The 14,890-nt window shown below is 55.4% G+C and overlaps 1 protein-coding gene across 1 annotated transcript; it reads left to right on the forward strand.

The window, feature by feature from the left end:
• The first annotated feature begins 948 nt into the window (after positions 1 to 948).
• On the forward strand, positions 949 to 7,549 carry SLC25A37 (solute carrier family 25 member 37). The gene is made up of 3 exons (XM_050983072.1): positions 949 to 1,196; positions 4,809 to 4,865; positions 6,275 to 7,549. Exons 1-3 carry the CDS (start codon positions 974 to 976, stop codon positions 6,787 to 6,789), a joined length of 795 nt encoding a protein of 264 aa, XP_050839029.1. The 5' UTR covers positions 949 to 973; the 3' UTR covers positions 6,790 to 7,549.
• Positions 7,550 to 14,890: the final 7,341 nt, after the last annotated feature.

Consider the following 14,890-nt stretch of genomic DNA (forward strand, 5'->3'; position numbering starts at 1 on the left):
CCTTCCCTTCCCTTCCCTCCCTTCCCTTCCCTTCCTTCCCTTCCCTTCCCTTCCCGTCCCTTCCCTTCCTTCCCTTCCCTTCCCTTCCCTCCCTTCCTTCCCTTCCCTTCCCTTCCCTTCCCTTCCCTGTCCCTTCCCTTCCCTTCCTTCCCTTCCCTTCCCTTCCTTCCCTTCCCCTTCCCTTCCCTTCCCTTCCTTCCCTCCTTCCCTTCCCTTCCCTTCCCTTCCTTCCCTTCCCTTCCGTTCCCTTCCCTTCCCCCTTCCCTCCCTTCCCTTCCCTTCCCTTCCCTTCCCTTCCCTTCCCTTCCCTTCCCTTCCCTTCTTCTGTTCCCTTTTTTTTCTTCTCTTTTTCCTTTCCCTTTTCCTTTCCTTATTCCATTCTCCTTTCCCTTCTCTTTTCAACTTTCCTTTCCCCTTTCCTTTTCCTTATTCCTTCCCTTTTTCCTTTCTCTTTTCCAGGGGCTCTCTGTGCCTGCAGCCCGGCCCCAGGCTGGCACTGCAGGGCTGAGCAGGGGCTCAGAGCAGACCGAGGGCATCCCTGGCACTGCAGGGCTGAGCAGGGGCTCAGAGCAGACCGAGGGCATCCCTGGCACTGCAGGGCTGAGCAGGGGCTCAGAGCAGACCGAGGGCATCCCTGGCACTGCGGCTGACCAGGGCTCAGAGCAGACGAGGGCATCCCTGGCACTGCAGGGCTGACCAGGGGCTCTCTGTGCCTGCAGCCTGACCCAGCTGGCACTGCAGGGCTGACAGGGGCTCAGAGCAGACCGAGGGCATCCTGGCACTGCAGGGCTGACCAGGGCTCTCTTGCCTGCAGCCCAGCCCCAAGCTGGCACTGCAGGGCTGACCAGGGCTCTCTGGCCGCAGCCGGCCCAGGCTGGCACTGCAGGGCTGAGCAGGGGCTCAGAGCAGACCGAGGGCATCCCTGGCACTGCAGGGCTGAGCAGGGGCTCTCTGTGCTTGGTTGCAGACGCGGATGCAGAGCCTGCAGCCCGACCCCCAGGCCCAGTACCGGGGCGTGTTCCAGGCCCTGCGGAAGATGGTGCGCACCGAGGGCTTCTGGCGGCCCCTGCGGGGCATCGATGTCACCATGCTGGGGGCTGGCCCTGCCCACGCCCTCTACTTCGCCTGCTACGAGAAAATGAAAAAGTCTCTCAGTGATATTTTCCAGCCAGGAGGAAACAGCCACTTGGCCAATGGTATTGTGGGGGGTTGCCCTAAAAAAGAAAAACCCCATTTGTGTTGTCAATAGTCCTGGCTTATCAACCTGCTCCTTGCTTGATTCCCACTCAGCCAAGTGCCTCTTCCAGTCTAAATTCTTATTTGATCTCAATTTTTTCCAGCACAAATCATCAATTCTTATTTCATCTCAGATTTTTCCAGCACAAATCAGTTTAGTGGAGGAAACAATCACTTGGCCAGTGGTGGTTTTGGGTTTGCCCTAAAAAAACCCAACCCATTTGTGGTTATCAGCCTTTTCCTTGCTGACTTCTCACCCAGCCTAGTGCCCCTCCCTAGTCTCAATTTTTATTTAATCTGAATTTTTCCCAGCACAAATTATCAATTTATTGAAGGAAACAGCCACTTGGCCAATGGTATTTTGGGGGGGTTGCCCTAAAAAAAACCCAACCCATTTGTGGTTATCAATATTCCTGGCTTATCAACCTGTTCCTTGCTTGATTCTCACTCAGCCCAGTGCCCCATCCCCATCTAAATTCTTATTTAATCTCAAATTTTCCAGCACAAATCATCAAAAAACAGTTGGTCACTTGGCCAGTGGTGTTTTTGGGGTTTGCCCAAAAAACCCCCAACCCATTTGTGGTTATCAATATCCCTGGCTTATCAACTTGTTCCTTGCTGACGTCACACTCAGCCTAGTGCCTCTCCCCATCTAAATTCTTAATTAATCTCAAATTTTCCAGCACAAATCATCAATTTATTGGAGGAAACAGTCACTTGGCCAATAGTATTTTTGGGGTTTGCCCTAAAAAAAAAACCACAAACCATTTGTGGTTATCAATATTCCTTGCTTGCTTCTCAGCCTAGTGCCCCTCCCCATCTAAATTCTTAATTAATCTCAAATTTTCCAGCACAAATCATCGATTTTTTGAAGGAAACAGCCACTTGCCAATGGTGTTTTTGGGGTTTGCCCTAAAAAACCCCAGTTATCAGTATTCCTTGCTGACTTCTCACTCAGCCTGGTGCCCCTCCCAGTCTAAATTCTTATTTAATCTCAGATTTTTCCACCACAAGTCATCAGTTTGTTGGGCTAAAGGTGTTGAGGTGCAGCTGAGCTGTTCCTGGATTGCCAGGGAATCCTTAAAGCTGGGGGAGATCTTCAGGATCGAGTCCCACCTCTGAAGGTGTCACCTCCAGGTGTGATCTCACGTTGAAGGCATCAGCCCAACCTCTGGAGGTTTGGACTCAGGTGTCCCTGGGAGCACTCTGCCATCCCGGGGATCCATCCGGGGGGATCCATTCAGGGGGATCCCATCCAGGGCGATCCATCCAGGGCAATCCATCAATGGGGATCCCATCCAGGGGGATCCATCCAGGGGATCCATCCAGGGGAGTCCCATCCCGGGGATCCATCCGGGGGGATCCATTCAGGGGGATCCCATCCAGGGCGATCCATCCAGGGCAATCCATCAATGGGGATCCCATCCAGGGGGATCCATCCAGGGCAATCCATCCATGGGGATCCATCCAGGGGGATCCATCCAGGGGATCCATCCAGGGGATCCATCCAGGGGAGTCCCATCCAGGGGGATCCATCAATGGGGATCCCATCCAGGGGATCAATCCAGGGGATCCCATCCAGGGGAGTCCCATCCAGGGGATCCATCTAGGGGGATCCCATCCTGGGGATCCATCCAGGGGATCCCATCCAGGGGGATCCATCCAGGGGAGTCCCATCCAGGGGGATCCATCAATGGGTATCCCATCTGTGAAGATCCATCCAGGGGGATCCATCCACGGGATCCCATTCATGGGAATCCATGCAGGGAATCCCATCTATGGTGAATCCATCCAGGGGGATCCATCCATGGGGAATCCATCCAGGGGATCCCATCCATAGGAATACATCCAGGGGATCCCTCCAGAGGATCCATCCATGGGAATCCATCCATGGGGATCCATCCAGGAGATCCATCCAGGAGATCCATCCTGCATCCTCTGTGTGCTGTAACTTTTAGCAGGAATATTTCCCTCTAAGCCCAGCAGGAGGCCTGGAGCGGAGCAGCCCAGGCTGTCCCGAAGGGTTTGTGCTGGAGATTCCCAGGTTTTGCTGGGATCCACTGGTGGAAGTCTGCCATGGGCTCACAGAGCTCAGGGAAGGGAACAGAATCCCTCCTGCCCTTGCTGGAGCACGCTGCTGTGGTGGCAGCAGGAGGAGCAGAGCTGTGGCTGCCCTGGCCAGCAGTGGTTGTGCTGGAGGTGGGAGCCGGGATCAAAGGGAAGGAGCGGCCGCAGAGCTGGCCCGGGATGGGCCGGGGCTGGCTGGGCTTGGCACGGCCTGGGCACTGGGGCTGAGTAAAGGGGTGGAAATCCCTAATTAGGGATGTGCTAAATCATCCCCAAACATTGCTCACCCTGGCTCAGGCGCCGCGGCTGGCTGGGGCCACGGATCCTGGGAATTGTTGGGAAGAGCTGGGGGGGGGGGGAGGCTGGGAGTGGATCCAGGGCTCTCTCAGGGTGGGGCTCCTGCCCTGGGAATCTGTGCTGGGGCCCTGGGGTGGGAGCTGGCTGCTCCCTCAGCAGGGCTGGGACCCACCGTGGATGGAGCTCCCCCATGGATAGGAGCTCTCCCATGGATGGATTCCCATGGATAGGAGCTCCCCCATGGATGGATTCCCTGTGGATGGAGCCCCCCCATGGATGGATTCCCATGGATAGGAGCTCCCCCATGGATGGATTCCCATGGATAGGAGCTCTCCCATGGATGGATTCCCATGGATAGGAGCTCTCCCATGGATGGATTCCCCGTGGATGGAGCTCCCCCATGGATAGATTCCCATGGATAGGAGCCCCCCCCATGGATGGGATCCCCACAGATGGATTCCCTATGGATGGGCTCCCCTGGATGGATTCTCTCATGGATGGGATTCCCCATGGATAGGATCCCCGTATGGATGGAGCCCCCCCCATGGTGGGACCCTCCCCCCCAGTTGGAGCCCCCCTGGATGGGATCCCCATGGATGCATTCCAATGGAAGGGATCCCCATGGATGAAGCCCCCCGGGATGGATTCCCCATGGGATGGATCCCCCATGGACATGATTCCCATGGATGGATTCCCTGATGGATTCCCCTGGATGGGATCCCCTGGATGGATCCCCCTGGATGGATCCCTGGATGGATTTCCATGGATGGGATCCCCTATGAGTGGGGTCCCCCCTAGATGGATCCCCCTGGATGGGATCCCCATGGATGGATTCCTGGGTGGATTCCCTGGGTGGATCCCCTATGAGTGGATCCCATGGGTGGATCCCCCTGGGAAGGACCCATGGATGGATCCCCATGGATGGATTCCTGGGTGGGTTCCCTGGATGGATCCCCTATGAGTGGATCCCACGGGTGGATCCCCCCTGGGTAGGATCCCCTGGATGGATCCCGAAGGATGGATTCCTGGGTGGAACCCCTGGGTGGATCCCCCTGGGTAGGATCCCCATTGATGGATCCCCTATGAGTGGATCCCTGGGTGGATCCCCTATGAGTGGATCCCCTGGGTGGATCCCTGGGTGGATCCCCCCGGGTGGCAGCGCCGCCCTTGGAGCCAGGGTCGGTTTCTCAGGGCTGCTCTCCTTGCAGGCATTGCTGGGAGCGTGGCCACGCTGCTGCACGACGCCGTGATGAACCCTGCCGAAGGTAACGCTGCTCCCTCGCACACCCTGCCCTGAATCCAGGCACAGACCCCGGCTGGCCCTGCTCCCTCTGGCCCTGGGCAAGGGCAGGAGGAACCCGGGGCTGCCCCCAACCCTGGGAGCAGAGGGAGAGCAGCCAGCAGGGATTCATCCCTGGGACTTTCCAGGGGAGGTGTCCCCTGCGCTGTCACCACCCTGCTGCCCCTTGGGGCAGTGGCTCTGCTCTTCCTGAAGCTTTGGGGTCACCAAGCCGAGCTTGAGGTGTTGGATGAGCCCACGAGGGACTGTGAGATCCCCGGGGAGGTGGAGTGGCAGGAGAAGCCTCAGGAAAATGAGGATGAACAGGGAGATGCAGCTCCGGGACAATGCTGCCACCTGGCAGCTCCTCAGTGTCACTGGGCGTGCAGTGAGAGGGCAGTCTCTGAAGGAGAACCCTCCAGTGTAGCAAATCCTGTCAGTCAAACCCTGATTAATTCATTAAATTAATTGGCCTCGTCAGTCACTGCAGCCAGTGAGGCTGGAGGGGGTGTGTGACACCCCTGGGGATGTCAGGTGTGACCTCACCTTCCCACCCTCAGCACTGCTGGGTTGGTGCACCCTGAGCAGCCTGGCTCCAGGGGGGCTGAGGGGTCAGGAACTAACCCTGGAGAGGGCTTCATTAGGACTAAAGGGTCATTAATTAACCCTGAGGAGGGGTTCATTAGGACTGGTGGGTCATTAATTAACCCTGAGGAGGGGTTCATTAGGACTGGTGGGTCATTAATTAACCCTGAGGAAAGGGGTTCATTAGAACTGGTGGGTCATTAACTAACCCTGAGGAAAGGGGTTCATTAGAACTAAAGGGTCATTAATTAACCCTGAGGAGGGGGGTTCATTAGGACTGATGGGTCATTAATTAGGCCTGAGGAGCGGGGTTCATTAGGAAGTGAGCTCTGAGCTGTCCCCACGTCTGTGCTGAGCTCTGGGAGCAGTGGGCAGCTCGGGGGGGATCAGTTTGGGTGGGCCTGGGGTCACTCTGGGGGCTGTGCCAGGCAGGCTGAGCCCAGCTGAGCAGTGTCCCTGTCCCCATGTCTGTCCCCTGTTCTAAGGGCACTGGGCAGCTTGAGGGGATTGGTTTGGGCAGGGAAGGGGAGCTCGGGGCCGTGCCAGGCAGGCTGAGCCCAGCTGAGCAGTGTCCTTGTCCCCTGTTCTAAGGGCACTGGGCCGCTCAGGGGGGTCAGTTTGGGTGGGGAAGGGGAGCTCGGGGCCGTGCCAGGCAGGCTGAGCCCAGCTGAGCAGTGTCCCTGTCCCCAGTTCTGGGGGCACTGGGCAGCTCAGGGGGGTCAGTTTGGGTGGGGAAGGGGAGCTCGGGGCTGTACCAGGCAGGCTGAGCCCAGCTGAGCAGTGTCCCTGTCCCCACGTGTCCCCGAGCAGTGGTGAAGCAGCGGCTGCAGATGTTCAACTCTCCGTACACGTCGGTGCTGGGCTGCGTGCGGACGGTGCACAGGACCGAGGGCTTGGGAGCCTTCTACCGCAGCTACACCACGCAGCTGACCATGAACGTGCCCTTCCAGGCCATCCACTTCATCACCTACGAGCTGATGCAGGAGCACCTGAACCCCCACCGCCAGTACCACCCCCAGTCCCACATCGTGGCGGGCGCCGTGGCCGGAGCCGTGGCCGCCGCCGCCACCACGCCGCTGGACGTGTGCAAGACGCTGCTGAACACGCAGGAGGACACGGCCCTGAGCTCCCTCAAGATCAGGGGGCACCTGTCGGGCATGGCCAACGCCTTCAGCACCGTTTACCAGCTGGGAGGGCTCCCCGGCTTCTTCAAGGGCGTGCAGGCCCGGGTCATTTACCAGATGCCCTCCACGGCCATCGCCTGGTCCGTCTACGAGTTCTTCAAGTACTTCCTCACCAAGCGCGCGCTGGAGAGGAGACCCTGAGGAGCCCCGGGGAGGGGAGCGGGGCCTGCCCGGGCTCCTGGCACTCTGCCCCGCTGCAACCGTGCTGCACCGCTGCAACCGTGCTGCACCGCTGCAACCGTGCTGCACCGCTGCAACCGTGCTGCACTGCTGTCCCCACATCCCCTGGGGATTGGCACTGAGGGACCCGGGGGCTCCGGGGATCCCTGGTCACCGTGTCCTCAGGAATTCCTGGACACTGAGTGCCCCACTGTCACTGAGTGACCCAGGGATCTCTGGACACCGAGTGTGTCCCTGTCACTGAGTGACCCCAGGGATCCCTGGTCACCGAGTGTGTCCCTGTCACTGAGTGTGTCCCTATCACTGAGTGACCCCAGGGATCCCTGGTCACCGAGTGTGTCCCTGTCACTGAGTGTGTCCCTGTCACTGAGTGACCCCAGGGATCCCTGGTCACCGAGTGTGTCCCTGTCCCTGAGTGTCCTCAGGGATCCCTGGACACCGGGTGTGTCCCTGTCACTGAGTGTCCCCAGGAACTCCTGGACACTGAGTGTCCCCAGGGATTCTGGACATTCCTGGTCACTGAGTGTCCCCCTGTCTCCAGGTGTCCCCAGGGATTCCCGTGGTGCTCCCCCTGGTCACTCAGTGTCCCCTGTCACTCAGTGTCCCCTGTGATTCCTGGTCACTCAGTGCCCCTTTCCCTTCCTTAAACAACAACAACAAAAAAAAGAGTTTATACAGACTTTGATATTAATATATATCTATTTAATAACTTTATTTGGAAGCAGTGAAACCTCAAGCTTCTCTTTTTCTGGAAATAAGATGGAAGATGGAGTTTACTCCTTGCTGAGGGTTTAGGTTATCCAACCTAAGCTGGTTTTGGTTTTTTTTTAATTATTTTTTTATTTTTTCAGCAGAGAAACAAAAATGCCCCGGCACAGAAGTTAATTTTATATAAATATAAGAGAGCTGGATAATGTTTATCCTTTATTTTTCTATGTAGGCAGTTGGGTGGTTTTAAAATGCTTTTACAGCTGGCTGCAAAGCTGTTTTTAAAGGGCTCAGCTCTTCCCTGCTCTAAGGAAGACCCAAAATCACTGAATTTATGGCCAGATTGGCTTTCATCACCCAGGTGCTGGCCTGGCTTCTCCTCTGGCTGTCAGAGGGGACAGGGGACATCACTGGGAGCACTTGGGGCATCCCAAAATCCCTCTGTGAATCTCAGTTCTGTGGTTTACAACTCTCAAAGTGCAGATTTTTAGCCAATATTGTTATTTTCCATTTCAACTTGCCAAAGGTACATGGTGATGGCAGGGACAGCTGGCAGCCTTCATCCCCACTGAGCTCATTCCCTCTTCTTCCTCTCTGGAGCCCTGGTCCCATTCCAGGAGCTCTCCTGGATCCCAGGGCCTGCCTGGAGCTGCTGCTGACGGAGCCCCTGGCAGCTCCCAGCCGGCCCAAATCCTGGGGAACATCCCAGAGGCTCCTCCAGAGGCTCCTCCAGAGGCTCCTCCAGCCCTCCCTGCTGCTCATCCCTGGCCAGGGGGGACCAAAACCCCACCTGGAGGGGGGAAAGCCCACCTGGAGGGACCAAAATCCCACCTGGAGGGGGGAAATCCCACCTGGAGGGGGAAATCCCCACCTGGAGGGGGAAAGCCCCACCTGGAGGGACAAAACCCCACCTGGAGGGACCAAAATCCCACCTGGAGGGACCAAAATCCCACCTGGAGGGGGGAAATCCCACCTAGAGGGGGAAAGCCCCACCTGGAGGGGAAAGCCCCACCTGGAGCAGCTCCTCATTCCCTGGGTTTGCTTTTCCTGCTTGGAATGCTGAGTGGGAAGGGTGGAAGCCTCCCTGCTCCAGCTGGGAATGGCTCTCCAAAATCAATTCCTTCCTCCAGCTGCTCACTTTGAGATCAGGAGGGAATTTTGGGATCCTGGATGTGCAAATTCCAGTTCCAGGGATCAATTCCATCCTTCCCAAACCAAATTCCATCATTTAGCTGCTCCCTTGTAAGATCAGCAGCCAAGGAGGGATTTTGGGGATCCTGGATGTGCAAATATAAATCTCAGGATCCATTTCCCTTTTGAATCCAGGATCAATTCCATCCTTCCCAAACCAAATTCCATCATTTATCTGCTCTCTTGGGAGATCAGGAGGGATTTTTGGGATCCTGGATGTGCAAATTCAGGATCCATTTCCTGTTTGAATCCAGGATCAATTCCATCCTTCCCAAACCAGGTTCCATCCTTTAGGTGGAATTCTCAATTCCATCTCCCACTCCCTCGGGAGATCAGCAGCCAGGGAGGGAATTTTGGGGAGCAGTTCCAGGATCCCCTGGGCTGTCCCCGGGCTGTCCCTGGGCTGTCCCTGAGGATCCCTGGGCTGTCCCTGGGATCTCCCTGGGCTGTCCCCGGGCTGTCCCTGGGCTGTCCCTGGGCTGTCCCTGGGCTGTCCCTGAGGATCTCTGGGCTGTCCCTGAGGATCCCTGGGCTGTCCCTGGCTGTCCCTGGGCTGTCCCTGGGCTGTCCTTGAGGGCTGTCCTGGGCTGTCCCTGGGCTGTCCCTGAGGATCCCTGGGCTGTCCCTGGGCTGTCCCCGAGGATCCCTGGGCTGTCCCTGGGCTGTCCTGGGCTGTCCCTGGGCTTTCCCTGGGCTGTCCCTGGGCTGTCCCTGGCTGTCCCTGAGGATCCCTGGGCTGTCCCTGGGCTGTCCCTTGGCTGTCCCTGGCTGTCCTTGGCTGTCCCTTGGCTGTCCCTGTCTGTCCCCTCACCCAGCTCAGGATTTTGGGGTGACCCCGAGCAGGTCTGAGCCTTTCCCGGGGTTTCTGGAGCCGGGAATGCCGGATCCCCCCCGGGCTGTGCCTTGGGGGAGCCCTCCCCGTGTCAGAGGAGCTTTTTGTGCCTTTTTTTTGTGTCTTAGCCCCGGTAAATCCCTGCCCCAAAGGCTCCCCGTGCCTCAGGTGGGAACATCCCGCTGGATTCTCCTGCTCTGGCTGGGCCTGGGGCTCTCTGAGCTGGAATTTCTCCTTGAGAAACCAGAGAGTCCCTCCTGGAGCCTGGAAATCCCCCTGGAGATGGAACTTGGGGGGGTTTAATGCTGAAGAGCCAAAATGTGGGAGAATGTGGGGGAATTCCAGCTTCTTCTGGAATTGCTGCTCCATCCTCCTCCTCCTGTGGATGTCTGTGCCCTGGGAGAAGCTGAGCTGCTCCAGGAGGAACCTGGGAGTTGGGACACAGGAAGGGTGGGAGGGGGGTGGGAATCCTGGGCCAGATCCCGAGGGATGGGAGCGAAAATCAGCCAGGATCTGCTGGGAATTGGCTCCTCCTCAGGCTGGGAGTGGAAAATCCTTCTGGGAAAAGGGAAAATCCTTCTGGGAAAAGGGAAAAATCCATTAGGGGAAAGGGAAAATCCTTCTGGGAAAAGGGAAAAATCCATTAGGGGAAAGGGAAAAATCCATCCTGGGAAAGGGAAAATCCATCCTGGGAAAGGGAAAATCCATCCTGGGAAGGGAAAATCCTTCTGGGAAAAGGGAAAATCCTTCTGGGAAAAGGGAAAATCCATCCTGGGAATGGGAAAATCCATCTGGGAAAGGGAAAATCCTTCTGGGAAAGGGAAAATCCATCCTGGGAATAGGAAAATCCATCTGGGAAAGGGAAAATCCATCTGGGAAAGGGAAAATCCTTCTGGGAAAAGGGAAAATCCTTCTGGGAAAAGGGAAATCCATTTTGGGAGTGGAAAATCCTTCTGGGAAAGGGGAAAATCCATTTTGGGAAAGGGAAAATCCATCCTGGGAGGAGGAAAATCCATCCTGGGAAAGGGAAAATCCATTTTGGGAGAAGGAAAATTTCCTGGGAGGAGGAAATTTTGTATTGGGAAGAAGAAAATCCATCCTGGGAGAAGGGAAATCTTTTAGGGAGGAGGGAAATTCATCCTGGGTGGGGGAAAAATCTGAACTGGGAGGAGGAAAATCCATTTTGGGAGGAGGGAAATTCATCCTGGGAGGGAGAAAATCCTTTCTGGGAAAAGGAAAATCCATTTTGAGAGGAGAAAAATCCATTCTGGGAGAAGGAGAATTCTCCTAGGAGGAGAAGAGGAGGATGAGGAAATTTCCAATTCTTATTCCCTTTTTTTTTTTTTTTTTTTTGGATTTTTGGCCTCGGCAGAAATAAAATGAAAAATAAAATAAGTTTTAAAAAGTGTTTTTTTGGCTGTTTGCTGCTGTGGGTGTGGGTGTGCAATGCTGCTGCAGGTGTGGAGCTGGAGGAAATAAAAATATCCCGAATTTTTTGGGTCCTTTTGGAGTCGGTGTTTGTCCTTGGGAAGGAGGGAGGGGCCGGCTCAGCCCCGGGGGAATGGAGAGGAATGGGAGCGGGGGGGATCGACTGGGAGGGGGAAATCCATCCTGGGAGGGGGAAAATCCATCTGGGAAAAGGAAAATCCATCCTGGGAGGGGGAAATCCACTGGGGGCCATCCTGGGGGGAAATCCATCCTTGGAGGGGGACTTGGGAGGAAAATCCTTCTGGGAGGGGGAGGGAAAATCCATCACTGGGAGGGGAAAATCCATCCTGGGAGGGGGAAATCCTCTGGAGGGGGAAACTCCTGGGAGGGGGAAATCCTCTGGGAGGGGGAAACTCCATGCTGGGGAAGGAAAATCCATCTGGGGAACTGGGAAAAGGAAAATCCATCCTTGGAGGGGGAAAATCCTTCTGGGAAAGGGAAAATCCTTCTGGGAAAAGGGAAAATCAATTTTGGGAAGAGGAAAATTCATCCTGGGAGGATAAAATCCATTTTGAGAGGGGAGAAAAATCCATCCAGGGAGGAGAAAAGATTTCCTATGAGGAGAAAAATCTGTATTGGGAGGGAGAAAATCCATCCTGGGAGAAGGAAAATCCTTCTGGGAGGAGGGAAATTCATCCTGGGAGGGAGAAAATCCTTTCTGGGAGGAGAAAAATCCATTTTGAGAGGAGAAAAATCCATTCTGGGAGGAGGGATATCCTTGTGGAAAGAGGAAAATCCATCCAGGGTGAGGGAAAATCCATCCTGGGAGGGAGAAAATCCTTTCTGGGAGGAGGAAAATTCTCCTGGAAGAGGGAAAATCCCTGCTGGGAGGAGGAAAATCCATCCTGGGAGAAGGAAAATCCCTGTTGGGAAGAGGGAAATCCTCTTGGGAGGAGGGAGATCCCTGCTGGGAGGATTTTTCCAGCCTGGCAGCTCCTCCTGGGGCTCCCTCTCCTCTAGGAGCCGCTGGAGAGTTTTCCATCGATCCTGGCCGGGAATTCCCAACCCAAACTCAGGAACTGCGGCAAAAATTCCCAAATTCCCACAAAACTGGGAATGTCCCTGGCCTGGAATAACCATGAGGGAGGGAGCTGCTCTCTGCCGAGGTTTCTCTGAAATTCCCGGCGGGATTTGAAGGAAAATCGCCAGGAAATGCTGGAGCTGCTTTGGATTTTCCCTTCTTCTGGAATAAAAATGGGGAAAATTCCATTTATTGGATCCAGTCCAGATCCCGTGGAGCCGAAGGGGTGAGCTCAGAGCTTCCCTGCTCTGGCTGCAAAACCCCCAAAATTCCATAAAAAAAGAGGATGGGGATGAGTTGGCATCAATCTTCTCTGCTCTGGCTGCAGGTTCCCAAGAATTCCCAAAATTCCATAAAAAAAGAGGAAATGGGGATGAGTTGGCACCTGTGCTTCCCTGCTCTGGCTGCAAACCCCCCAAAATTCCCTAAAAAGCCCCCAGGGGAATCAGTCCCTGATGTTCCCAAAGTTGGGATGTCTCAGGTGAAAGGAGCTCCGAGAGGCCCCAGGTCCAGGCAGGTTCCCTCCATTCCCAGCTCGGGAATTCCCTGGGGATCTGCCCAAAAATCCAGGAGCAAAACCTGCCAGGGGTTCATCCATGGGGATGTTGGGGCTGAGAAAAGCTGGAGCAGGAATCTGGGAATTCTCAGAGATTCCTCTCCTTGCCCAGAGCCTGCAGCTCCCAGGATTTGAAGAAGAATTCCTTTGAACCACCAAAATCTCAATTTCCTCATTTCCTCCCTTCCCTGGCCCCGTTTTTCCCTGCTCCCACTCCCAACAAACCCTTTAGGCAATGCCCAATAATTCCCCCTCTCTCCAAGGTTTTTCTGGGGTTTTTCCCTGGCTCCTCACCCTCCCCAGCCCCTTTGGAGCTGCTGAAAGGAGGGATTGTTCCCTGTTTATCCCACATTTCTGCACTCCTCTCCCGGGCAGGGCAGCCCTGGCAGCATCAATCTGCACCTTGCTCTCCTCACCTGCTCCAAACTCGGCGGAGAGCAAACAAAACAAGAATAAAATTTAAATAAAGGTGATGGATGGGCTGGGCTGGGCAGCTCCCAGGAGGTTTGGGAGGGTTCAGCTTCCTGCAGGTGACAAAAAAAATGGATTTTTATGGTTTGGCAAACCTGGGAGCAGGTGGAGAAGAAAACAGGAGGAAATCCTGGTTTTGCTCTTGCCAGCCAAAAATGGGATTATGGAGGGGGGAAACAGCAGGAGCTGAGGGGGGCAAAGGTGGGGGTGCTCTGAGGGGTTGGAGCTGCTGAATTCCAGCACAAAAAATCCCAAAATTGACAAGATCGGGGCTGGAATTCCATCAGGATATTTTTATTTCCTCAAGTTCCAGTGACACAGCTGCAGCAGCATTTCCCACCTGGATCCCCCTGGGTAAACAGTGAAGAAAACACTTAAAAAACCCATTTATTTTATTTGGCCAAGGCAAAAAAACCAAACAAAAAGCAGATTGAGAACTGCAGAAGTTCCCCATCCATCCTCCCTTGAATATCTCTGTGTGTTTGTGACAGAATTGGGGCAGACACCAGAACAAAATCCAGAATTTGGGGTCACAGACCAGGCTAAAAAAAGGATTTGGGGTCACAGACTGGACTAAAATTAAGGATTTTAGGTCAGAGACCAGGCTAAAAAAAGGATTTGGTGTCACAGACTGAGCTAAAATCAAGAATTTGGGTCAGGGACCAGGATAAAATCCAGGATTTGGGGTCACAGACCAGGTTAAAACCAAGGATTTTGGGGTCCCAGACTGGGCTAAGATTAAGGATTTTGGGGTCAGAGTCTGGACTAAAATTAAGGATTTTGGATTAGGGACTGGGCTAAAATCCAGGATTTGGGCTCAGAGGCTGAACTAAAATCAAGGATTTTGGGTCACTAACCAGGCTAAAATCCAGGATTTGGGGTCACAGACCAGGCTAAAATCAAGGACTTTGGGTCACAGACCAGGTTACACTCAAGGATTTTGGGGTCCCAGACTGGGCTAAAACCAAGAATTTGGGGTCCCAGACCAGGCTAAAATCCAGGATTTGGGGTCCCAGACTGGGCTAAAATCCAGGATTTTGGGGTCCCAGCGTGGGCTGGGATCAGGAATTGCAGCTCCGAGTCCTGGCCCAGCTCCAGAGCAGTTCCACACCTGCAGGGCCCCGCTGAGAGCACTTTCCCTGCTCCCGGCGCGGCTCCAAGGAACCAAATCCCGTGGCCAAACACAAATGTTTTCATTCCCTTTGCGGCCGAGCGTGGCGGGATCGGCCGGGAGGGAGGGGAAGGAGCGGCCGGAAAACTTTTCCCGGCTGGAGCCCTCCAAGACAAACAGGGCAGGGAAGGGGGAGCCGAGAGGGGCGATGGTTGTTGGGGCGATGTTGGGGAGATGTTGGGGCGGTGTTGGGGAGATGTTGGGGCGGTGTTGGGGCGATCTTTGGACGATCTTTGGGCGATGTTGGGGCGATGTTGGGGCGATGTTGGGGCGGTGTTGGGGCGGTGTTGGGGCGATCTTTGGGTGATGTTTGAGCGGTGTTTGTGCTGCTGCTCCGCAGCCCGGAGAGAGCCGCGTGTTTGATCGGGTGGGAATTCGGGGCTGATACGGGATCCGGGAGTTAGGGGTGATCCGGGAGCGGGAGTTGGGCTGCTCCGGCCCGGGACTTCGGGGCTGATCCGGGACCGGGAGCGCCCCGGGATGGGCTGGAACGGCCGGGGGAGTGGGGAAGGGTCCCTAGAAATAGCCCTGGGAGTTCCTGCCCTCCCTGGGAATGGGATCTGGTCTTGGGAATGGGATCCGGTCTTGGGAATGGGATCCTGTCAGGGAATGGGATCCTGTCAG

The sequence above is a fragment of the Serinus canaria genome, chromosome 22 (assembly GCF_022539315.1).
Source record: "Serinus canaria isolate serCan28SL12 chromosome 22, serCan2020, whole genome shotgun sequence".
NCBI classification, from domain to species: Eukaryota; Metazoa; Chordata; class Aves; order Passeriformes; family Fringillidae; genus Serinus; species Serinus canaria.